The sequence below is a fragment of the Symphalangus syndactylus genome, chromosome 20 (assembly GCF_028878055.3).
Source record: "Symphalangus syndactylus isolate Jambi chromosome 20, NHGRI_mSymSyn1-v2.1_pri, whole genome shotgun sequence".
NCBI lineage: Eukaryota > Metazoa > Chordata > Mammalia > Primates > Hylobatidae > Symphalangus > Symphalangus syndactylus.
Window position 1 is genome coordinate 16,100,534 of NC_072442.2, and position 27,120 is coordinate 16,127,653.

Below are 27,120 nucleotides of genomic sequence, written 5' to 3' on the forward strand. Positions count from 1 at the left end.
GATCGAGACCATCCTGGCTAACACGGTGAAACCCTGTCTCTACTAAAAATACAAAAAATTAGCCGGGCGTGTTGGCGGGCGCCTGTAGTCCCAGCTCCTCGGGAGGCTGAGGCAGGAGAATGGCCTGAACCCGGGAGGCGGAGCTTGCAGTGAGCCGAGATCGCGCCACTGCACTCCAGCCTGGGTGACACAGCAAGACTCCGTCTCAAAAAAAAAAAAAAAAAGATTTTCTGACTAGTTTCAGGAAACAGGTTTATAATAAAAAAACTTTGTTTTAATTGTCTGATAAATAGGTTCAGAGGTAAATAACTATGATCCTACACCAACGTACTCCCAATATCTGTTATTTGTTTATCTCTTTCTACTTTTTAAAATGAACATGAGCTTTAACTTGATGCCAAATAATTAACTTAGAAATGAAATTCCCAAAGAAACCTTAAAGGACAGTAAAAGACTTAAAATGATAGGAAGCAAGGTACTTCAGAGCAAAGAAAATAAGGCTGAAAGAAAAAGCATACAGAGCACACCAGTAATCCCAGCACTTTGGGAGGCCGAAGTGGGTGGATCACGAGGTCAGGAGTTCGAGACCAGCCTGGCCAACACAGTGAAATCCCGTCTCTACTAAAAATACAAATTTAGCCAGGTGTGGTGCCACGAGCCTGTAGTCTCAGCTACTCGGGAGGCTGAGGCAGGAGAATTGCTTGAACCCAGGAGGTGGAGGCTGCAGGGAGCCGAGATGGCGCCACGGCACTACAGCCTGGGTAACAGAGCATGATTCTGTCTCAAAAATAATAAAAATAAAATAAAAAGCCTATGGAAAAGGATTCCTCCATTCTTAATAACCTTGAACATTATTATTACCTTGGTCCCTAGGCAAAAATGAAATTTGGGTCAGGTTTCTTCCCCTGAAACAATGCCATGAACATGCCACTCTTCTGTTAAAGTCACAGCTTCTCTCCAGAACTGGTCTCATGAACTCCTCTCCAGAACTGGCCCTATAACCCAGCAAGGTAATGTCTTTACACGTTTCCTCTCTCTGCCTAAGATATTCTTCAAAACCTTTCTTCATCTGGGTTACTCCTACTCATTGTTTAGATTTCAGTTCATAAGTTGCTTTCTACAAAAAGCTTTCCCTGACACTCTGCAGACTATTTTAGATACAATTGCCATGATCTACCACAGCAACCTATACTTCCCCCTTCAGATACTTTATTATGACGACTTATTTGTTGGTTTCCTTTGCCCTGCTAGACTACAAACCTTATAAAGACTAGGACTATGATAGGGAGTAACCAGATCGTATTTTCAAATGTCCCCCTCCCTCCCAGTCAAAACAGGCTTATTGCTGCACTATATAACACTGTCGACATATCTGTGCATTTGCTTATATGGTCCCTCCCTCCGTGTCCTGTCTCACAGAAATTTCACTGGATCATGTCCATAAAATTTCCTGCCTTTCCCAGGCTATAGTGGGCTTTACATTCTCTGAATATTTGTGGTATTTTTATCTTGTATTCCACAATCTAATTTATTTATTTATTTTTTGAGACAGAGTCTCACTCCCTCCCCCAGGCTCGAGTGCAGTGGTGCAATCTCAACTCACTGCAACCTCTGCCTCCTGGGTTCAAGCAATTCTCATGCCTCAGCCTCTCAAGCAGCTGGGATTACAGGCATGCGACGCTACACCCAGATGGTTTTCGTATTTTTATTAGAGATGGGGTTTTCCCACGTTGGCCAGGCTAGTCTCCAACTCTGACCTCAAGTGATCCGCCCGCCTGGGCCTCCCAAAGTGTTGGGATTACAGGCAAACAGGCATGAAATTACTCAGCCTCCACAATCTAATTTAATTACAAAATAAATGACAATGTTAATACTTTGAGAAAAGCAATGTTTCTCTCAAACCAAAACCAAAGAACCAGTGGTACAATATTAATGCATAATATTAAACAAATATCTTTAGAGCATTCCCCCTCATTCAATTAAAAAATTATAAACATAAAATAAAAATTAAAAATTATTTTCTCTCCTTCATTAAACTGGAAGAATCACAAGCTTTAGAAAGTATTCAGATCTGTGTCTGATTCCCAGCTCTGGCACTATGGACCACACGACATTGGACAAGTGACTGAGCTCATCTCCTCACATGCAACAAGAGAATCAACATACCTACCCTGCAAAACCACTGTAAGGGTTAGAGAGAAGCTGTTAGCAATATATACTAAGTATCTAAGATAATCTTAAAAAAAAAAAAAAAAAACTGGCTGCTAACATTTATAGTTCAATTATAACTGGATGTGAGGAAAAAGGAAGATCAAGGTGAGCTAGGTTTTTGGGTAAAAAACTGGGTTCCTGACTGGAAAAGAAACATATTTGGCATGATGGGGAAAAAAAAAAAAAAAAAACCTCTTATAGAAATGATATATTTCAGATGCATACTGCAAGTCCAAATGAGGGTAGTTAGATACTGGAGGCAGAGAAACGGCCAGGACTGAAAAGATAAAGTTGGGAAGTGTAAGTCTAGAGATAGTGTTAAAAGTCATGGACCAGTCGGGTGTGGTGGCTCACACCTTTAATCCCAGCACTTTGGCAGGCCAAGGTGGGAGGATTGCTTAAGGCCAGGAGCTCCAGATCAGCCTGGGTCACATAGCAAGATACCATCTCTACAATAAATTTAAAAATTAGCCGGGCATGGTGGTCACGCCTGTAGTCCCAGCTACTCCTCAGGAGGCTGAGGTGGGAGATCAATTGAGTCCAGAGGTCAGGGCTGCAGTGAGCCATGATCATGCCACTATCTCTAGCCTAGATGACAGAACAAGACTCAGTCTCAAAAAAAAAAAAAAAAATCCATAGACCGTGAAGTTACTAGGAAGATGGTATAGCTATTATGGCAAAGATACCAAAGATAATGTTTCAAGAAAAACAGATGAAGTAATTTGTGCTGAATGCTCCAAGAAGGAAAGATAAGGCCAACGAAAGGTTCACTGGATTTAGCAAAATTGAGTCTACACTTTGCAGGAGCTATGTGAGTGGTGTGGAGGGAACTAAAGCCAAGTTAGAATGGGTTGAAGCATAAGTAGATGGCAAGGTTGCAGGGAAATGGAGTGGAAAACACTCATTTAAATAGTTTTAGCTATAAGAGAAAACAGGCAGTAAATAGGAAATTTGTTAACAAAGGACTTTTATTCCCAAACAGCTCAAAATTGCAAGAAAACTAGGAGGCAGATCATAGAGGATCTCAGATGCCTTGGGAAAGCATACAAAACTTCTTACATCCCCTAATGTACTGTTTGAGGCAAACTATATATACATACAAAAACATGCTAAATACTTTCTGGGGTTGTTTTTGTTTTTGAGGCAAGTCTCACTCTGTTGCTCAGGCAGGAGTGCAGTGGCCCAAACACAGCTCACTGCAGCCTCAACCTCTTCATCTCAAGAGGTCCTCCCACCTGACCCTCAGAAGTAGCTGAGGCTACAGGTGTGCCCACCACATCCAGCTAATTTTTTAATTTTTTTGCAGAGATGGGATCTTGCCATGTTGCTCAGGCTGGTCTTGAAGTCCTCGGCTCAAACAATCCTCCATCTTTGGCCTCCCAAAGTGCTGCGTTTGCAACACCATCAAAAGGAATAAAATGCTTAGGTAAAAAACAAACCAAGAATTTGAAAGACATACATGGAGGCTGAGTGTGGTGGCTCACACCTATAATCCCAGCATTGCGAGGCCAAGACAAGAGGATCACTTGAACCCAGGAAGTTGAGGCTGCAGTGAGCCATGATCGCATCACTGCACTCCAGCCTGGGTGACAGCGAGATCCTGTCTCAAAAAAATAAAAAACAAAAAGAAAGACTTATACGTGCAAAACTACAATACACTGCTGAAAGAAGTTAAAGAAGTCCTAAATAAATGGAAAGACACCCATGTTCAAGGATCATAAGATTTAATATTGTTAAGACAGCAATATTACTCAAAGGCATGTACAGAATCAATGTAATCCCTACTAAAACTCCAATGGTACTTTTCAAATTGGTAGAAAACTGCATTTAAAATTCACGTGGAATCTCAAGGGATGCCAAATAGCCAAAACTATCTTGAAAAAGAAAAAGTTGGAGGACTCACACTTCCTAATTTCAAAACTTACTACAAAGCTACAGTAATCAAAACAGTGTGGTACTACCATAAGAACAGAAATAGAGACTAATAGAACAGAATAGAGACGTAGAAATAAACACAAATATTTTATGATTCCATTTATATGATGTACTTAGAATAGTTAATGTAAAGACAGAAGGTAGAATAGTGGTTAACAGCGGCTAGGGGGAAGAGAATAATGAGAATTTATTGTTTATCAAGTACAGAGTTTCAGTTTGGGATGATGAAAAAGTACTAAAGGTGGATAGTGGTGATGGCTACACAACAATGTGAATGTACTTAATGCCACTAAACAGTACACTTAAAAATACAGTTAAAATCGCAAATTTGGCTGGGCTAAGTGGCTCACATCTGTAATCCTAGCACTTGGGAGGCCAAGGAGTTTGAGGCCAGGAGTTTGAGGCCAGCTTGGGCAACAAAGTAAAACCTTGTCTCTACAAAAAATTAAAAAATTAGCCAGGCACAATGGCACACACTTGTGGTCCCAGCTACTCAAGAGTCTGAAGCAGGCCAACTGCTTGAGCCCGAGAGATTGATGCTGCATTGAGCCATGATTGTGTCACTGTGCTCCAACGTGGGCAACAGAGTGAGACACTGTCTCATTTAAAAAAAAAAAAAAAAAAAAAGGCTAATTTTATATTAGGTATATTTTACCACAATCAAAAAAAAAATAAACAGAATACCATATGACCCAGTAATTTCACTCCTAGATATATATTCAAAAGAAATGAAAGCAGGAACTCAAACAGATAATTGCTAACAACAGAACTACTAACAATATCCAAAAGGTGAAAACAACCCAAGGGTCCATCAAGAGATAAAAATGGATAAATAGGCTGGGCGCGGTGGCTCAACGCCTGTAATCCCAGCACTTTGGGAGGCCAAGGAGGGTGGATCACCAGGTCAAGAGATCGACACCATCTTGGCCAACATGGTGAAACCCCATCTCTACTAAAAATACAAAAATTAGCTGGGTGTACTGGCGCACACCTGTAGTCCCAGCTACTCCAGAGGCTGAGGCAGGAGACTCGCTTGAATCTCGGAGGTGGAGGGTGTGGTGAGCCGAGATGGCGCCATTGCACTCCAGCCTGGCGACAGAGCGAGACTCTGTCTCAAAAAATAAATAAATAAAAAAAAAGGATAAACAAAAAGTGGTATAGTCATGTGTCACATAAAGATGTTTCGGTAAGGCCGGGAGCGGTGGCTCGCGCTTGTAATCCCAGCACTTTGGGAGGCCGAGGCGGGCGGATCATGAAGTCAGGAGATCGAGACCACGGTGAAACCCCGTCTCTACTAAAAATACAAAAAATTAGCCGGGCGTGGTGGCGGGTGCCTGTAGTCCCAGCTACTCGGAGAGGCTGAGGCAGGAGAATGGCGTGAACCCAGGAGGCGGAGCTTGCAGTGAGCCGAGATTGCGCCACTGCACTCCAGCCTGGGCGACAGAGCGAGACTCCGTCTCAAAAAAAAAAAAAAAAAAGATGTTTCAGTAAATGATGGACCGCATATACTACCGTAGTCTCATAAGATTAGAATGGAGCTGCCCTACATAGGTGTACCATTTTTTATCTTTTATACTGTATTTTTAATATACCTTTTCTATGTTTACTTATGTTTATTTTCTTTTTTCTTTTTAAATGGGTACAGACTTTCTGTTTGGGGTGATGAAAGGTTTTGGAAATAGTGATATGGTTGTATAACATTATGAATGTAATTAAAGACACTGAACTGTACCCTTAAATATGGGTAAAATGGAAAATTTTGTTACATTTATTTTAGCACAAAATGGGGGGCACTGAACGACCCCTTACCAAAGACAACATATGGATGGTAAATAACTCCTGGAAAAGAGGCTAACATCATTACTCAACAGAGAAACACTAACTAAAACAAGGAGATACCTCTAAGAATGGCTACACACCCCTGAGAATGGCTAAAATTCACAAAACCGAACATACCAACTATTAGCATTAATGTGGAGGAGCTGGAACTCTCATACACTGCTGGTGAGAATGTAAAATTATAAAACTATTTCCTTTTTCTTCTTTTTGAGACAGAGTTTCGTTCTTGTTGCCCAGGCTGGAGTGCGATGGTGTGATCTCGGCTCACCGCAACCTCCGCCTTCTGGATTCAAGCGATTCTCCTGCCTCAGCCTCCCAGGGAGCTGGGATTACAGACATGCACCACCAGACCTGGCTAATTTTGTATTTTTGGTAGAGACGGGGTTCTCCATGTTGGTCAAGCTGGTCTCAAACTCCCGAATTCAGGTGATCCGTCTGCTTCGGCCTCCCAATCCTTTTTTTAATTTAACCTTCATCCCCCTCCTCCTCTCCTGCTTTTGAAGTCCCCAGCATCTAGCATTTCCTCCTTTATGTCCATGTGTGTTTACTGTTTAGCTCCCAGATACAAGTATTTTAGAAAATAGCTTGGCATTTTCAAAATGTTAAACACACATCTACCATATAATCTCTATCCATTCTATTACTAATTATTTACCCAAGAGAAAAGAAAGCTTCTGGTACATGAATGTTCGCAGCAATTTTCATTGCAATAGCAAAAACTGTAAACATGCCGTATGCCCATCAATAGGGTTGTGGTAAATATATACAATGGAATACTACTTAGCAATAAAAAGGAATACTACTGATACATACAGTATTTTTGCTGAGTGAAAAAAAGCCAGATCCATAAGAGTACATATTGTATGATTTTCATTTCTATAAAATTCCAGAACATGCAAACTTATCTTTTTTCTCTTTTTCCATCCCCCTTATCTCTGAAGCAAACTTATCTATCGTGACAGAAAGCAGATCAGTGGTTGCCTGGGGACAAGGCAAGTAGAGGGAGGAATTACCAAGAGGCACAAGGAAACTTTGGGGATGACAGATACATTCACTAACTTGGATGCAATGATTGTCTCACAAGAATATATATATGTCAAAACTGTACACTTGGCCAGGCTCAGTGACTCACATCTGTAATCCTCGCACTTTGGGAGGCTGAGATGGGTGGATCACCTGAGGTCAGGAGTTTGAGACCAAACTGACCAACAGGGTGAAACTCTGTTTCTACTAAAAATACAAAATTAGCCAAGTGCGGTGATCCATGCCTATAATCCCAGCTACTTGGGAGGCTGAGGCAGAAGAATCACTTGAACCCAGGAGATGGAGGCTGCAGTGAGTGGAGATCGCGTCATTGCACTCCAGGCTGGGCAACAAGAGCGAAACGCTGTCTCAAAAAAAAGAACAAAACAAACAAAAAAAAAACTGTACACTTTAAATATGCGTAGTTTACTGCATGTCAATTATACCTAATACAAAATGACTGGCTTGAAAACAAGTAGGCAAGCAATTAATATTTGCTGAATGAATGAACAAATGATCAGTGCATTCAGGAACCAAGACAGCACTAGAAAGAAAGGTCAGAACCAGATCTGGACAGTCTGAACACAAGGCTAACATTCTTGGATTTTATCCTTTATATATTTCTGAGGCTTCTGGGAAAAAAAAAGAGGTATCAGTGAAAAATATTAATATAGTAGCAGGACAGAAAACGGACTGGAGATAAGAAAAGATTCAAACCTGAGAGATCAGATAGTAATTAAATAATCTAAGCATGAGGTAACCAATGTTCATACTTCTCTATTAGCATGGTAATGATAAAAACAGAAAGGTAAGACAAATATAAGTGAAACAGGGAGATTAACTAATTGCACTTAAAAATCATTAGTATAGGCCAGGCGCAGTGGCTCATGCCTATAATCCCAGCACTTTGGGAGGCCAAGGAGGGCAGATCAGTTGAGGTCAGGAGTTTGAGACCAGCCTGGGAAACATAGTGAAACCCCATCTCTACAAAAAAAAAAAAATATATATATATGTATGTGTGTGTGTGTGTGTGTATATGTATACATATATGTTTATATATGTGTATATGTATACATATATGTTTATATATGTATATATGTATACATATATGTTTATATATGTGTATATGTATACATATATGTTTATATATGTATATATGTATACATATATGTTTATATATGTATATATGTATACATATATGTTTATATATATGTATATATGCATACATATATGTTTATATATGTATATATGCATACATATATGTTTATATATGTATATATGCATACATATGTGTTTATATATGTATATATGTATACATATATGTTTGTATATATGTATATATATGTTTGTATATATGTATACATATATGTTTGTATATATGTATACATATATGTTTATATATGTATATATGTATACATATATGTTTGTATATGTATATATGTATACATATATGTTTATATATATGTATATATGTATACATATATGTTTATATATGTATATATGTATACATATGTTTATATATGTATATATGTATACATATGTTTATATATGTATATATGTATACATATATGTTTATATATATGTATATATGTATACATATGTTTATATATACATACACACATATATACATATATATATGTATATATATACAAAAATAGCCAGGCATGATGGAGTGTGCTTATACTCCCAGCAACTTGAGAGGCTGAAGCAGGAGAATCGCTTGAACCTGGGAGGCAGAGGTTGCAGTGACCCGAGATCATGCCACTGCACTTTGGCCTGGGCAACAGAGCGAGACTACGTCTCAAAAAAAAATAAAAAATGAAAAAATCATTGGTATAAAGTTTCCAATTTGAGTGACTAGCAGAACAGAACAAAAAGAATGAACTTAGAGTCGGTTTGAAAAAATAATATGAATAATCTGATCTTGAACAAAGTTCAAGATGCTAGAAGGACAAGACAAGACATCCAAAAGTCAGTGCTGAAGGAATAGATTTAGGAGCCATACACATAGAGATGATAGCTAAAGCTGCTAAAGTAAATCGAATTTCCCAAAGTAGGTGAATACTCCCAGAAACCTCAGAGTAGCGAACGACAGCAACAAGATCTTAGGAAATTAAGAAATAAATGCATTTAAGGGGCAGGAGGAAGAAGATGTAACAATGAAAAAATACAGAATCAATGAGGCATAAGGTAACAACCAGAGACCATAAGCATATGGGACCTTCATCAAAAGAAATGAGCCCAGATCCAGATTCTACCACTTAATTATAGTAATGGAAGCCAATTACTTAATTTATCTAGCATCAGTTTCACTGTTTATTAAAACATAGGTAAGTGTTAATGTGTATTAGTTGCTATTTTAACAATAAAATAACACCTTACAAACAAGTATAGTATTTTATAATTTCTGAATTACTTCTTAGATTATCTCATTTAATGCCATAACCACCCTGTAAAGCAAATCATATCTGAATTCTACAGCTGAGGAAAGAAGGCCAAGAAAGATTGAATCTCTTAGTTTTAGGAGTATGAGAACTAACATCAGATTTAACTTGGTCTTCTGCACATGGTACAGTGACAAAGAACAGGCTATAGAGTTCTTGAACTTAACGGGTTCGAATCCAGTACCATCAATTGTGAGCTGTGTAACTAGAAAAAAATTATTTAAGTGTTACGGATACTACTCTTGACAAAGGCATATTTATCTTCCTTAGGCACGAATAAGGAAACAGAAATTTTTTTTTTTTTTTTTTTGAGACGAAGTCTTGCTCTGTCGCCGGGCTGGAGTGCAGTGGCACCATCTCTGCTCACTGCAACCTCTGCCTCCCGGGTTCAAGTGATTCTCCTGTCTCAGGCTCTCGAGTAGCTGGAACTACAGAAGCATGCCACCATGCCCGGCTAATTTTTGTATTTTTAGCAGACAGGGTTTCACCATATTGGTCAGGATGGTCTCGAACTCCTGCCCTCAGGTGATCCACCCACCTCAGCCTCCCAAAATGCCGGGATTACAGGCGTGAGCTACCTACCGTGCCCAGTCGAAACAGAAAGTTTGACCCGAAGAGCATGTGACCTCTTTGATTTTCTCAGGAAAATAAATAATTGACGAGGAATGTGAACAAGGCAGTTTTCAGCTATGCTCTGTAGATGTGCTATTGGACTCTGGCACACACAACCAAAATCTTGGACTTCCTCATTTTGTTATTTTGTTTCTTGTTTTTTTGAGACAGAGTCTCGCTCTGTCGCCCAGGCTGGAGTGCACTGGCGTGATCTCGGCTCACTGCAATCTCCGCCTCCTGGGTTCAAGCGATTCTCCCACCTCAGCCTCCTGAGTAGCTGGGATTACAGGCACACACCACCACGCCCGGCTGATTTTTCTATTTTTAGTAGAGACGGGGTTTCACCATGTTGGTCAGGCTGGTCTCAAACTCCTGACCCCATGATCCGCCCGCCTGGGCCTCCCAAAGTGCGGGGATTACAGGCCTGGGCCACCGCGCTCGGCCAACATTCAAGCTTTTTTTTTTTTTTGAGACAGTCTTGCTCTGTCGCCAGGCTGGAGTACAGTGGCGCTATCTCGGCTCACTGCAACCTCTGCCCTCCCAGGTTCAAGCGATTCTCCCGCCTCAGCCTCCCAAGTAGCTGGGACACAGGCACATGCCACCACGCCCAGCTAATTTTTGTATTTTTAGTAGAGACAGGGTTTCACCATGTTGGCCAGGATGGTCTCGATCTCTTGACCTCATGATCCACCTACCTCGGCCTCCCAAAGCGCCAACACTCAAGTTTTAAAGCCACTAGATTATATTCATCTCTAGAGTGTCTTGTAATTGTAAGATTAAACACTTTCTCTATCTTACTCACCAAACACATATAAACCAGTCCTCTTCTGAGCCCCACAGCACTTCTTTAGTGCCTCTTTATGATACCACACATTCTTCAATATAAACGGTCTAAACTCCATTCCCTCAATTAGATTTAAGCTCCTTCAAGGCAGGCAATTTGTCATTTATCTTAGTATTCCTCAACCCCAAGCACAATGCAAGCAAGCACTTTAGGGCAAAAAATGTAAAATAAAAAGATAAGGGAAATGGTTAATCCTTACAATATATACTATATATACTAACTGCATGTAAAAAGAAATACAACTTACCCTAATACAGCTGAAACAACACAGCTTGGAGCAATGAGGACACAGGCGTGCATCCCGCAATTTCTCCATACAAATGAAACATCGGAAAACCTCAGCAATGATCTGAAAACAGTAAAAGATGTAAGGTCCACCAGTTTAGGCTACTGAATCAAGAGTAAAAGGCAAGCTCAAAACAACTTGACATTTACATTTATTTTGGGCTGATCTCTCAGTTTTAACAATATTCCATATCAGGATTTGGTTGGTCAAGGTCCAAAGTACCTCAAAACATCTGGAAAATGTACTCCTGTTTTTCTAAGTTTCACGATGATTCTATTCTAAGGAAAATATAGGAAATGCAAACACAGACTCACGCAGAAAGTTTTCACTGAAGCAGTAATTATAATGGCAAGAATCTAGGTACAGCCCAAATGTCCAAATATTAAGTAAATTATGGCAGTTACACATAGATTATAGTCACTAGAAATACTTCTTCATCTAATGATACAGAAAAATGCATATAATGTTTAACAGCAGGGAAAAAACGCCCAGGCATGATGGTTCACGACTGTAATCCCAGCACTTTGGGAGGCCGAGGCAGCTGGATCACTTGAGGTCGGGAGTTCGAGACCAATCTGGCCAAAATGGTGAAACCCCGTCTCTACTAAAAATACAAAAATTAGCCGGGCGTGGTGGTGTGCGCCTATAATCCCAGCTACTCAGGAGGCTGAGGCAGGAGAATCGCTTGAACCTGGGAGGTGGAGGTTGCAGTGAGCCGAGAGGGTGCCACTGCACTCCAGCCTGGGTGACAGAGTGAGATTCTGTCTCAAAAAAAAAAAAAAAAAGGAAAAAAGGCAGACTATATGACTGAATACACAACCTGAACTTTTAACTTTTTCTGCAATTTCCCCAAAAGGTATAAACTGATTTTATAATTTAGAGGAAAACGAAGTTTAAAAAGACACTTATCCTAAAGGCAGTGTACTGTGACCCAGAAAAAAAATGAATTCAGAATCCAGAAATCTGAATTGCTGCCCTGATGTTACAACAGACTAGCTACTTATTTGAACCTGAGATTCTGCCCCAATTGAAAATGTTGACGGTAGTTCAAAGCGATCTTGGAAACAACAAAAATATGTAAATACAAGAAACAGTATTATTTTTGCAAGCCTCAATTTAATCAATTTAGGAAGTAACTGAAAAGTTTTAACAAGAAAAAAGATACAATTAAACGTATACTAATTGTATTGTATACTTTGTTTTTATAGTACTGACATTTACTTTCACTCCATTCTAGAATTAAACTCTCCTAAAACCAAGATAAGTTTACAAAACCTTTATAATACTTTATATGAGGAATTAAGGAGAAAACTACTCATGAATCTCATCATGACTCTGTAGGGCCAGAAAGAACCTGAGAGATGCAGATTCTGTAACCTGCAACGGGGTGGACAATAAGCCTACTGAATGACTAGTTTCAAGTGGAATATCCATAACATAGTTACCCCTTACTAAAAAGCAAGGAGTTCCTATTTCAGTATCTGAAAGGTTCAAAATTTGATAATTATTACACAATTATGTTCAATAAACAATCTTTTAAAATATATTCCTAGCCTTTACTTATATATCCTACGTATCTCAACTATTTTAACTCACAGCTTACAAGAATCAGTTATAAAAAGAAGAGTTTGTTCTGGAAACTACACATGAGATAATATATGCTGATTCAATCTAGGAAGGAAGGGCAGAAGCCTGCAAAATGTGCCACTGAGAGGGAAAGATGATTATCCATTTGGAAGGAGATTTAGATCAGCTCAAGAACTCGCAAGGACTGGTGGCGAGTAGCAGGGTACATCCATCTGATGAATCTGCAGTTTTGGTCGGAACGGGATGCTGTTTGCAAATACCCGGTAGGGATGAGTACCTGTGCCAAGACATCCTTGAAAACTCCAGGATACGCACCACCTGACTGCGGAACAGTGAGCACAAGACACCCGGAGCGCTGCAGAATGAGCACGGCGTCCTTGGTACCGGGCCAGCCCTCTCCACAGCGGCAGGGGCGGGGTAGGGGTGCCCTACTGGAGGGAGGACATGGGCACGGCTCCCCGAATAAAAACCGCTCACCGGGTGGGGGCGGGGACTAACCACCACCCTCACAACCCCCTCACCTCCACGCTCTGTTCATCCATTGCCTCCGGCTCTCGGCGGGGCCGTTGGCGACCCGCAGGCTCCGTAGTCTGACCTCTTAGGCGCCGGCCCGAGGTCGCCAGATCAAATCGCCGATAAAAGCCCGGCGCCCACGTCAGGGGGCTCTGACAACCGCCCCACCTGCGCGCCCAATCTCTTCAGGTCCAGCGCCGACTACCCTCATTTCGCCATTTTTACCGGCGCGCCCGCCCCGGGGCGCAGAGGTAGGGCGAATGGTGGCCGCAGCTCCTTTCTCCCGGCTCAGCCGCCGGCCAGCAGCCGCAACGGAACCTCGGCCCACGTGGCGCAGGCGCGCGCATATGGAACCGCCGGTGGAGTTCCGCGAAGAAGGCGCCGCAGAGAATTCGCAAACACCAACGGTAACCAGGGCAGCTGGGGGCGCGGCGGCGAGAGAAGCTGCGAAGCGCATGCGCGCAGGACGCTGCGAGAGGGGAAAGGAGGGGAGGAGCGTGGAGCGTTTGCCTAGTTCCCGCGTTGTGGGGCGCACACGAGACTTGGCGACTCGCTGCCTCAGGGTTGCGTGCCTCCCGCCCTAGCCTGCGCAGGCGGCCTGAGCGTGGGGCTCCGCTACGCCACGCCACGCCACGCCCACCTCGGCGGAGGGCGGGGCCCCACGGCTCTCAAACTTGCGCGCCAAAGACGGAGCCACCTGGCGTACAGGTGGAAAGCGCGGTCTTCGGAGCCACACCCCTAGTTAGGTATTCGGACTCAGATTCTAGGGTGGGGCCCAGGCCATCCGCGTTTTCAACCAGCATTGTGTGATTCGGCAGCAGGTGGTCTGTGGCCTGCATTTTGAGAAACCCTGGTGCAGAAGATTCATGGTTAGTGGTTCTCTCTGGAAGAAACAGTCTAAGGTTTGTAGGACTTGCGTTCCACCTACCAAAGCAAATTGAGTTAGAAGGCTCCAGACTGTGAAGCCTGGAGAGGTGTCATTTCTCATTACGGTGGTGAGAGGACGGGACCACACACTGCGAAGACTTCATTCCCACATCTCACACTTCATTCTTGCCGCCTAAGTTGTTGCCGTGGGACTGTTGAAAGGGTATCAGCGATATTCATCTTTCCTGTAAATGGGATCTGCTTTCTACTATTTCCTGCCTGAAGAGATGTGTAAAGATTGCAAGAATTGAAGGTTTGTGAGACAAAGAGGGCACATCAAATTCATAATTTGAATTTAATTTTTCCTGTATTTATTGCAAACACCTAATTATACTTAACCGACCTAGAGTACACATGTAGAAAATCACTAATAATCTAGAAATAAGTTCTTGAATATCAGGCATTTAGGCTTATAGGTGGTGGGTAGCAACAATTTTTTTTAACTACTTGGGTCATTAACAAGATATAATTTGGAAAGATTAATCTGAGACTGAAAAATGCTTTCAGTAAGAATTATTTGTGGTCTTTGAACTACATGGAGCTGATGGTTGTATAACGCTATTTTTACGAAAATGCCCTCAGTTGTACATTTTTAAATGGTTGATGGTTAATTTTATGTTATGAGAATTTTACTTAAAAGAATTATTTATAGAATGCAGTGCTAGGCCGTGCTCATGCCTGTAATCCCAGCACTTTGGGAGGCCGAGGCGGGCGAATCCCCTGAGGTCGGGAGTTCGAGCCCATCCTGACCAACATGGAGAAACCCCGTCTCTACTAAAAATACAAAATTAGCCGGGCGTGGTGGCGCATGCCTGTAATCCCAGCTACTGGGGAGGCTGAGGCAGAAGGATCGCTTGAACCTGGGAGGCGGAGGTTGCAGTGAGCCGAGATCGCGCCATTGCACTCCAACCTGGGCAACAAGAGTGAAACTCCGTCTCAAAAGACAAAAAAAAAAAAAAAAAAGAATGCAATGCTGTACTTGGGATTCAGAGTAATGAGAAGTGGCCCTTGCTCTCAAGGAGCAGTATAGAAGACAAATAAGACAAATTGCGTACTTACATGATAAATAGTAAGATTCTTGTATGTTTGCCGAAGAACCCAAGAATGTTGAAGGACTTTTTGCACTAGTTCATAATAGCGAACAATTAGAAACCTGTACAGCTGATTAGAGGCCATTGGTTGCAAGCAAAAAGGATAACTTGAGCAAAACAAATAATTTAGTTGGCAAGATGCTAAACTCACATCGTTTGCCAAGCCCTGGGGTTTGGGAGCCAATGGTCTGCTCCATCAGAATCCCTTAAAGGCTGACCTTGCTGCCCTCCCCACAAGAAAAATCTCTTAACTTCATATATATCCTTAAATAACTTGCTGTTATACAACTTACTTGTTATATTATTTGTATAACTTGCTGTTACAGAGCTTAAATGTCTATCACTAAGGAACTGATAAAAATGATTATATATCTAGCTGGGCATGGTGGTGCACACCTGTGGTCCCAGCTACTCTGGAGGCTGAGATGGAAGGATCACTTGAGCCCAGGAGTTTGAGGCTGCAGTGAGTGATCCAAGATCACGCCACTGCACTCCAGCCTGGGCAACAGAGCCAGATCCTGTCTAAAAAAAAAAAAAAAAAAAGTATGGTATAGCCATATAATGGATTACAGCTGTTAAAAAGAAGGGTGGATGTGTGACATAACAAAAATATATTAGAATTGAAGACTGGGCACAGTGGCTCACGTATCCCAGGACTTTGGGAAGCTGAGGCGGGCAGATCTCTTGAGCCCAGGAGTTGGAGACCAGCCTGGGCAACATGATGAAACCCAGTGTCTACAAAATATACAAAAATTAGCAGGGGTTGGTGGCGTGCACCTGTGGTCCTAGCTACCTGGGAAGCTGAGGCTGGAGGATTGCTTGAGCCCCGGAGGCTGCAGTGAGCCATGATAGCAACATTGCACTCTAGCCTGGGTGAAAGAGCGAGACCCTGTCTCAAATAAAATAATGAAATGAAAAAAAAAATCTAAGTACAGCAGCAGTACAAGGCACAGTATCAACCTACTTTTGTTGAAAAAAATTTTTTAAATTTGTATACATGTAGAAATGCCTGAAGAAATTATTTGCAGATTACCTCTAGATAATTTACATGCCTGTTTTTTTGTTGTTGTTTTTTGGGTTTTTTTTGGATTTTTTTTTGAGACAGAGTCTCACTCTGTCGCCAGGCCAGAGTGCAGTGGCGCGATCTCAGCTCACTGCAATCTCCGCCTCCTGGGTTCAAGCGATTCCCCTGTCTCAGCCTCCTGAGTAGCTGGGACTACAGGCACGTGCCACCACGCCCAGCTAATTTTTATAATTTTAGTAGAGACAGTGTTTCACCATGTTGGCCAGGATGGTCTCCATCTCTTGACCTTGTGATCCGCCCGCCTCGACCTTCCAAAGTGCTTGAATTACAGGCGTGAGCCACTACGCCCGGCCATGCCTGTGATTTTTAAATTCTTAAACATGTATTATTTATAACTTAAGACATAAAGACACTATAGTCACATAGGAGAAAACAATTATAATCCAGATGAGAAACAAAAGATCTAAATTAAGGAGGTGTGAAGATAATGTGGAGGTTGTATACTATGACCATTTTAGAGAGAGAATTGTAGGTTTTATTGACTAAGATAAAGGGATGCAAATTAGTTATACAGGTTTTAATTCCAGACAACAGAATAGTGGCTATTAACAATAAAATCGGCCGGGCGCGGTGGCTCACGCTTGTAATCCCAGCACTTTGGGAGGCCGAGGCGGGCGGATCACGAGGTCAGGAGATCGAGACCATGGTGAAACTCCGTCTCTAGTAAAAATACAAAAAATTAGCCGGGCGTGGTGGCGGGCGCCTGTAGTCCCAGCTACTCGGAGAGGCTGAGGCAGGAGAATGGCGTGAACCCGGGAGGCGGAGCTTGCAGTGAGCCGAGATCGCGCCACTGCACTCCAGCCTGGGTGACAGAGCGAGACTCCGTCTCAAAAAAAAAAAAAAAAAAACAATACAATCAGTAAGTATTCTGGACATGTTTAATTTGAATATTCAGGTAGGGGATTTTATTGGAAATACAGATCTAGAGCTAGTGGAAGAAGTTATATTTAGGAGTCATCCACAAAGAGGCTTGAGAAACAAATGAAAATGTATTGAGAAGTGCATAGAGAACAACGTTAAGGGGGCTGTGGGGAAAAAACATTTGGAAGATAACTGAAGGAAATCAGAGGAAAAATAGTACAATCTAATTTTTCTCCCTAACTGAAAGCAAAACCACTTTTAACACTATTGTAATAAGAATTTATTATGATCTCTCTGTGATACTACCATTTTTTTCAATCCCAACAATCATCATCACATCCCAGAGCCATCTCCTGACAAGAGCTTTCTAAATACTAATTGCCTGAACACTGAAGAAAATTAATATCTGATACTAAGGTGTAACTTATTTCTCTGTAATTTAAAAAAAGGGGGCTGGGCACGGTAGCTCACGCCTGTAATACCAGCACTTTGGGAGGCCGAGGTGGGTGGATCACCATCAGGAGTTCAAGACCAGCCTGGCCAAGATGGTGAAGCCCCATCTCTACTAAAAATACAAAAAATTAGCCGGGCATGGTAGCGGGTGCCTGTAATCCCAGCTACTCGGGAGGGTGGGGCAGAGAACTGCTTGAACCTGGGAGGTGGAGGTTGCAGTGAGCTGAGAGCGCACCACTGCACTCCAGCCTGGGCAACAGAGTAAGACTCCGTCTCAAAAAAAAAAAAAAAAAGGCTTTCTGTTCTTGAAATATTCAAACTAGACAGGATAATTTTAACTGAAGCTCTTCTCACAACCCTGTTTTTCAGCTATTGTAAGTTTGTTAATGGACAAACATGCTCAAAACTGAAATTTTAAAATTACATAAAAGTATAATTCTATAACCTGCAGAACTAACATTTGATGCATTTTTCCTAGTCCTTTCAATGCTTAGTTTTTATTACATGTATGTAATATCATTTATTGAAGGCTTACTAAATACTGAACCCTATATTAAAACAATTTACTGTCTTGTCCTTCCAAACATCCTGACACTCAAAAGTTAAGTCATCTGCACAGGATCATAGCTAGAATTTAAAAGCTGCTACTTACATCTCAAATATGACTCCAAAGCCCAGTCTTCACTACAAAACTGCAATACCTGCTTTCCCTCTCCCCCACTTAGCATAGTTTCAGCATTTCCCAGAACATTAACAGTAATAATTTATTGGCAACTTGACCTCTTATTGTATACATACAACATGATTTATTTTCCTATTCACCTAGTACTAGCCAAATGTATATGTATATTGCTATTATAAACAACCCTGTGATTAACATCTTTGTATCAAGATCTGCCTCTACTTTGAACAATTTCCTTATTGCCAATAGTTATTTTAAAATAAATAGTTATTTTAAAGGGAAATTGACACATACATATAACACACTCATACAAAACTGGCAAGTAGCAGATAAGTGCTCTTCTAATTTCAGTTTCTTAGCTTTCATGTAGAATGAACAATTATAGTAATAAAGGCTGAAGGAAAACAAAGATATTACTGAAATACAACAGGGACAGTCTAAAACAGTATCAGAAAGCAAGTTCATGCTGTTCAACATTAGCAGGCAAGAGAAATAGGGAAAAAAATACGCAAAAACGGCTATCACAGAAAAGCCAGCTTATTACTTTAGGTTTTGTGGGAGACTACAGGTCACATAAAAGCAGTCTCAACAATAATGTGATCACATGTGCAATCAACATTTACAAAATGAAATTATATATAATGTATAATACAAATATTTTGCCTATACTTTAATTTACAAAGCCACATACCGAATGACTGAAATGTACATAAACATTCTTTTATGATAGTCCAGAACATCTACATTATCATGACTTAGAAAAAGAAAACAGATGCAAAATAGTGTTAAGAGACTTTCTTGCCTGAAATTACAAGACTGTGTGTGTGCATGCGTGTGTACATATATTTAAATCGTTTTATTCTCATTTGATCCTTTTGGCTGAACTTTATTCATATATTATCTGCCCTTCTTCTTATAGTCTCTCTCATGAAAGACATCATTATCCAGTCATTGAAGCCAAATCTCCTTCACCAGCCCCCAATCTCCAGACATCAAGGGTTAACAAGACATCTTCCTAAATTTCTCTGGAATTAAGCTCTTCTCTTAGAATTTCCTTTCCAAGTCCATTTCTTCATAAATCTGGCATGTGAGATTTGAATTGCTCTGCCGCAATTTTCTCTTCTTTAGTCAGTGGTGACAGCTAGAAAATAAATGATAAAATCTTTATTTCAAAAACCTTCAAAGACTGTTAAATCAGTTTAGTTAACTTCTGCATTGTCACACCAATAAATGTTTCCCTAAGCTTATACTATGTATGTAATCACAGATTTAGAAAGGCAAGGGAAAAAAACAGATACTTGGCTATTTATATACAAGGTCCTGTGATATTTGAGCTTCTAAAGATCTTGCAATTAAGTTGAAGAAACAAGACCAAGAAATCAAACAATTTAAGGATTATAGCAGAACCAAAGAAGTCATGTTTGGATGCCATATTCTAAAAGTACAGTCAACCCTCAGTATCTGTGGGAGATTGGTTCCAGGATAACAAAATCCACGATGCTCAAGACCCTTATATAAAATTGTGTAGTATTTGCATAGAAACTATACACATCCTCCTGTATACTTTAAATCATCTCTAGATTACTTATAATACCTAATACAATATAAATGCTATATACATAATTGTTACACTGTGTTGTGGAAGGAATAAATGATAAGGAAAAAAGTCTACAGATGTTCAGTACAGATGAAACCATCTAATTTTTTTCCAAATTTTTTTTTTCTATTTTTGAAACGGGGTCACTCTGTCGCTCAGGCTGGAGTGCACTGGTGCAATCACGGCTCCCTGCAGCCTCAACCTCCCGGGCTCAAGCAATCCTCCCACCTCAGCCTCCCGAGTAGCTAATTTTTAACTAATTAGTACACTTAATTTTTAGCTGGGCATGGTGGCACACACCTGTGGTCCCAGCTGCTCGGGAGGCTGTGGTGGGAGGATCACTTGAGCCTGGGAGGTCAAGACTGCAGTCAGCCCTGATGGTGCTACTGCACTCTAGCCTGGGCAGCAGAGCAAGACCTCATCTTAAAAAAAGAAAAAAGAGGCCGGACGCGGTGGCTCATGCCTGTAATCCCAGCACTTTGGGAGGCTGAGGCGGGTGGATCACTTGAGGTCAGGAGTTTGAGACCAGCCTGACCAACATGGTGAAACCCCATCTCTACTAAAAAACACAAAAATTAGCTGGGCATGGTGGTAGGCACCTGTAATCCCAGCTACTCAGGAGGCTGAGTTGGGAGAATCCCTTGAACCTGGGTGGCGGAGGCTGCAGTGACCCAAGATCACACCACTGAACTCCATCCAGTCTGGGTGACAGAGCAAGACTCCATCACAAAAAAAAGAAAGAGGCCAGGCACAGTGGCTCATGCCTGTAATCCCAGCACTTTGGGAGGCTGAGGTGGGTGGATCACCTGAGGTCAGGAGTTTGAGACCAGCCTGACCAACATGATGAAACCTCATCTCTACTAAAAATACAAAAAATTAGCTGGGCATGGTGGCGGGTACCTATAATCCTAGCTACTCGGGAGGTTGAGGCAGGAGAATTGCTTGAACCCAGGAGGTGGAGGTTACAGTGAGCCAAGATTATGCCATTGCACTCCAGCCTGGGCGACAAGGGTGAAACTCTGTCTCAAAAAAAAAAAAAAAAAGATAAAGAAAAGAAAATGTATTATCATTCCACAATAACTTCAGAAAAAGGAAAGACTTCTGGGCTGACTTATTTAGCAACTGAACAATGTAAGGATTCAATTTTTTCCATCTCACAGCTCTAATATCCTGGATGGTGCCTTTACCCTCAAGCTGACAGCAAATGGCTTTAACGGTGCTAGGTATCACAACTCTACACAATGTCCAGAAGAAGAAAAGAAGCTTTCTCTTCTCAGGGTTCTCTCAGCAGTGAGTAAAGTCTTCCTAGTTACCTATTTCCAGACTATCCTTACTCACATGTCATTTGGGTTATAAACCCATTCCTCAACCACTGTTAGTTAAAAAATAAAGTCCATTCCCTATGCCAATCAGATGCACCCCTGGAGCTCATGATGGGGCCAGATTCATCTCAGGCACATCGCTATGAGGGACAACTCACATCTCAAGAAAGTCAGTATAGTCATGTGTCACTTAATGACAGGAATACGTTCTGAGAAATGCATCATTAGGCAGTTTCATCGTGTGAACATCACAGAGTGTACTTACACGAACAGAGACTGTATATATACACTCAGGCTATGTGGTATAGCCTACTGCTCCTGGGCTACAAATCTGTACAGCATGTTACTGTACTGAATACTGTAGGCAATGGTAATACATGGTATTTTTATATCTGAACATAAGAGTACAGTAAAAATACACTATTATAATCTTCCAGGACCACTGTCATATATATTTGGTCCATTGTTGACCAAAACATCATTATGCACTGCATGTCTATACTCTGGTAGGCAGGAAAGGATAACAGATGCTGAGAAAGAAAAACAGCCAATAGCATCCACCAAAAGCAGGTAACAGCAAAAGAAGAAGGGAGGCTGAAGGGAAGTTACAAGGGACTTTAACAGAGCACCAACAAACAGGGTGGCTGAAACAAAGGGTTATGTGGGGAATTAATAGGAGGTACAACCTGAAGAATCAAGTAGTTAAAATTCTGCCAACTATATAGGTCATCTCTAGAGAGACTGCCAAATCTGGAACACCCCAGACCTACAGAATCAGAATCTCTAGGGCAGCACTGTCCAATGAAACTTTCCATGATGCTGGAAATATTATTTATCGGCACTGTCCAATCAGTAGGTGAAGAACTTAATGTTCATCTTTCATTTAACTACCTTAAATGTAAATTTCTTTTCTTTTGTTTTTCGTTCTTTCTTCCTTTTTTTTTTTTTTTTTTAATTTTGAAACAGAGTTACACTCTTGTTGCCCAGGCTGGAGCGCAATCTCAGCTCACTGCAACCTCCGCCTCCCAGGTTCAGGAGATTCTCCTGCCTCAGCCTCCCGAGTAGCTGGGATTACAGGTGCCCGCCACCACGCCTGGCTGATTTTTGTATTTCTTTAGTAGAGACGGGGGTTTCACCATGTTGGCCAGGCTGGTCTGGAACTACTGACCTCAGGTGATCCACCTGCCTTGGCCTCCCAAAGTGCTGGGATTACAGGCATAAGCCACCGTGCCCAGTCTAAATTTAAATTTATATAGCCACTTTACGTTATGTAAATAGGACAGCCCAAATCTAGAACAGCCACAGAACCTATATGATTCTGATATGCAGCTGGTTGCACTGATGAAACCAACATTTGCCCAACATGTTCACAAGGATAAAATGAAAAACAATCGTACGTCTTACTACAACCCAGTTACACGATTTCCTTCTTCTACCTCAAAAAAAGGAAATGTTATTCTGACAAGACTTGGTTTTTTCATTTTGTTTTTGTTTTAGAGACAGTCTCGTTCCATCGCCCAGGCTGGAGTGCAGTGGTGCGGTCATAGCTCACTGCAACCTCTAACTCCTGGGCTCAAGCAGTCGTCCCACCTCAGCCTCCCAAGTAGCTGCGACTACAGGTGCACACTGCCGTACCCAGCTGTAAGACTAATGAATCCACATTGCTCCTTGTGATCACTACAAAAGCTTTCAGACCATCTGTTTAATAAATTCTCAAATAATGTTTCCAGGAATTAAAGTCAAGTTAACCAGTCTAAAGTTTGTAGAAATTTTTCTTCTTTATCACACATATTTTGGAAGATCATAGAATACCACATATTCTACTTTTAATGCCTTTTAAATTTTCTATTTATTGTTATATATGTTTTGGGCGTTTGTTTTGCTATTTTTTGTTTGGATGTAAGTTTAGTCTCTTTTTTCTTCTGATGAGATCACCTTTATAATTGAGCATATTTAAACCTCAGTTTAAATATGAGGGCACCGAGGCTCACACCTGTAATCCCAGCACTTTGAGAGGCCAAGACAGGTGGATCACTTGCAGTCAGGGGTTCGAGACCAGCCTGGCCAACTTGGTGAAACCCCATCTCTACTAAAAATACAAAAAAATTAGCTGGGCATGGTGGCGCATGCCTGTAGTCCCAGCTACTTGGGAGGCTGGGGCAGGAGAATTGCTTGAATCCGGGAGGCAGAAGTTGCTGTGAGCCAAGATCGTGCCACTGCACTCCAGCCTGGGTGACAAAGGGAGACTCCGTCTCAAAAAACAAACAAACAAACAAATTAAATAAATAAATAAACCTCAGTGTCTTTTGTCTTTTTTTTCTTCTTTTGTCAATGTCTTAATATCCCCTAAGGAAGATTACGAAATTAGTATGTATTCCCTTTCTCTACCTCCTTTTCTGTTCTGTATTTATTATTTAGTATTCTCAATTCAGGTGTTCTTTTTGAATATTATAAATTCAAATACATTTTCTACCCTTCCAAATGAAAAACCACTCTTTGATAAAGATTATAGCAAGATAATACCTGAACAGATACACATTCTGTTATCTATAAACAAAGCACTATTGGTTCCAAGGAGACTTTATCCTTTTCTTGTCCTTCTTGTTCCCCAAATAATTTTAAAGCCCCTTTAAAATAATCTTTTGGTTATTTTAGAAAATTTCAGAGGCCTTAGCTCAATCTGCCTTTTGCTTTTTTTTTTTTTTTTGAGACAGAGTCTCGCTCTGTTGCCAGGCTGGAATGCAGTGGCAAGATTTTGGCTCACTGCAACCTCTGCCTCCCAGGTTCAAGCGATTCCCCTGCCTCAGCCTCCCGAGTAGCTGGGACTACAGGCATGCAACACCATGCCCAGCTAATGTTTTATTATTTTAGTAGAGATGGGGTTTCACCATGTCAGCCAGGATGGTCTCGATCTCCTGGCCTCATGATCCTCCCTCCTCAGCCTCCCAAAGTGCTGGGATTACAGGCGTGAGCCACCGCACCCGGCCTCTTTGGCTTTCCTAACTAATTTCACAGGTTTGTCCCTGTGACCTTTTAATATTTGAAATTTATTTACAAATTGTACCTTGCAAGTCCTTTAAACTCTGGGCTCATATAACTGTTTTTGGTTATCAGCTCTACAGATGTCATTCCCCTTCATATTTGCATCATAAAAATTTATCCATATTATGGTTTATTAAGCCTCCCTTTTAAACATCTCTCAGAAGATTCTAAGTATCATATCTGTATTCCCTCTGAACTTTCTACTACCATCTCATTTTTATTTTAGTTTATTTTAAAATTTTTCGGGGATAGTCTCACCCTGTCACCCAGGCTAGAATTCAGTGGTGCAATCATAGCTCACTGCAGCCTCAAACTCCTGGGGTCAAAGGATCCTTCTGCCCCAAATAGTTGGAACTACCAGCATGCACTCCCATGCCCAGTAAATTTAAAATATTTTTTCTTTTTTTTTTTTTTTTTTTTGGTAGAGATAGATTCTCACTATGTTGTCCAGACTAATCTCAAACTCCTGGCCTCAACTGATCCTCCTGCCTTGGCCTCCCAAAGTGCCGAGATTATAGGCATGAGCCACTGTGCCCAGCATACGATCTCATTTTTAAAGCAGTAGGTACAAGACTCACTATGTCCAACATTTCCCAATTTGGTCATCATTGATTCTAAAATATGACCACCTCTTTCAAGTTTTATAACTTTTAAATCATTTCTTCTTGTTTGCCATAACTTGATCCAAAGTAAAAGCTCCCTTAGTTTTCAGCCTTTGACATAAGTATTGTTCATTTCAGGTATTTCTTCAACTGAAGACCTTTACAGATACTCAGATGACTGAAATCCTCTGTCACTGGCTAGACATGGTGGCTCACGCCTGTAATCCCAGCACTTTGGGAGGCCGAGGCAGGTGCATCATCTGAGGTCAGGAGTTCAAGACCACCCCGGCCAACATGGTGAAACCCTGTGTCTACTAAAACTACAAAAAATTAGCTGGGCATTGTGGCAGGCACCTGTAATCCCAGCTATTCTGGAGGCTGAGGCAGGAGAATCACTTGAACCCGGGAGGTGGAGGTTGCAGTGAGCCGAGATCATGCCATTGCACTCCAGCCTGGCCTGCAAGAGTGAAACTCCATCTCAAAAAAGAAAAAAAAGAAATCCTCTATTACTCTATAACTACTTTTATGTACCAATTTGTAGTCTCAAAAATATACCATCAATTTATTATATCCAGTGGGGGAAATTTGTAAATATTCAAAATACCATTTTTCTCCTTGCCCTCTCACCCAAGTTTATTCTGTGCTTCAATAAATTTATGGTTCTATACAGATATGTTGTCATGTACATCTGGAACTATACTTAATCAGCTATTTGTTTCCCAAGAACAAGGTTATGTGCTCTATTGTTGGGCACATAATGAAGAATGTGTGATTTGAGATGATTTATAAAAGCTTACCATATACATACTTTTTTTTTTGCATTTAATTTACTAGCATGTGACACAACCCTTACTGTTTTAAATTCTATCTCCCCATTACCTCTATTCCCTGTTCAATTGCCCTTCCTTCCTCCACCATTCATCTCCTTGTGATATAACAGATACATCTAAGGTATCATTTTATCGTTCTAAGTAGGTATTATTCTATTTTTTCCCCTCCATTTGCAATATAAAATATTCTTGATCAAACTGACCTGGGTAATTAACCTTTCTGATTTACTCTAGCTACAAGCCCATAATTCAAAGTATCTTAAGCCAAAATTTAGTGTAGAGTTGGCAAATAAATATAACATATGTAGCCCTTCCTCCTTCCCATGCTCGTGGCAGACAGCGCTATTTTCTGCCATGCCCAGACACAGCTCCTTGATACAGCACTCTAAGCAACCATTTTTTAGACATCTCAGTCTCACTAGTATTTACAGGAACCAGCTAAGCTGCTACATTTAATAAGTATTACCAAGTTTTCTGCCATGGTTACATAATTCAAGACAGCATACTTCTTTATTAACCATGTCAAGTCCAAATGCTTATTTTTAAATAAACAGAAATAAGAGCTATTATACTTCAGGGTATCAGGAAAATCTTTCAATAGTTCAAACTGACTGCTGAGTTTCAAATTTTAAGTTACATCAGGTTTATTTTTCAAAGCAACACTCAGAGCTAAAGCTATACAAATCTAACCTGTCAACTGAAAGCATTACCTCCAGGTCTGTTTGCTTCTGTAGTTTTTGTATCACATTCATAGTCTTATTCACAATAGCAGAAATGCGGCTCTTAGTCTCTTTCTGCTCAACAGCAACTGGTTTAAAGCGGGCATACAAAGTTTGATATCGAGACTTTATTGCTGACAATTCCTTTAAGAGTGTAACTGGATTTTTCTACGTCAGGAAAAAAGTTAACATGTATTAAATTATGAAAGATTAAGCTTTTTAAGAATTAAAATACTATATACATACAACACATTCTACCATCCATTTAATTGAACACTGTTGAGTATTTAATTATGCAGCCACATGACATCAGATGGGAGGTGGGGAAGAGAGAAAAGTATAAGACCTAGATCCTATTCTCAAGGAAGTTATAGCCTAGGTACAGAAATAACCCACCAAATAAATTAGCAATATTAAACAGCAAATAAGGGTCACCTTAGATATATAACATTTGATGGTTAGTTCACAATAATAAATTATACAATATTTCTAAGATACAATTCTAAATGCTATTCAGAAGAAGATAAAAGGCACTATTGGTATTTGTTCTTAAAGAATAAGACAACTTGAAACTACTTATAAAAATCTTTTTTTTTTTTTTTTTTTTTTGAGATGG

At 40.8% G+C, this 27,120-nt stretch overlaps 2 protein-coding genes across 14 annotated transcripts in view; both read right to left on the minus strand.

The window, feature by feature from the left end:
- Positions 1-13,781, minus strand: part of TRIM37 (tripartite motif containing 37) — a 117,350-nt gene extending 103,569 nt beyond the window's left edge. For 10 of the 12 annotated variants that reach the window (XM_063628501.1, XM_063628504.1, XM_063628502.1 and 7 more), the window contains exons 1-2: positions 13,303-13,773; positions 11,156-11,257 (exon numbers count right to left, since the gene is read on the minus strand). In XM_063628501.1, coding sequence (XP_063484571.1) covers positions 11,156-11,257; positions 13,303-13,323 — 123 coding nt within the window. In that variant the 5' untranslated portion in view covers positions 13,324-13,773. Of the gene's footprint in view, positions 1-11,155; positions 11,258-13,302 lie in introns of all 12 variants that reach the window. The other 2 variants (XM_055258546.2, XM_063628500.1) reach the window with 1 other exon arrangement.
- Positions 13,782-17,260: 3,479 nt separating this feature from the next.
- The window catches only part of SKA2 (spindle and kinetochore associated complex subunit 2), a 45,352-nt gene continuing 35,492 nt past the window's right edge, over positions 17,261-27,120 (minus strand). For both annotated transcript variants that reach the window (XM_063628548.1, XM_055258564.2), the window contains 2 exons: positions 26,496-26,672; positions 17,261-19,533 (listed from right to left, as the gene is read on the minus strand). In XM_063628548.1, coding sequence (XP_063484618.1) covers positions 19,465-19,533; positions 26,496-26,672 — 246 coding nt within the window. In that variant the 3' untranslated portion in view covers positions 17,261-19,464. The remainder of the gene's footprint in view (positions 19,534-26,495; positions 26,673-27,120) is intronic.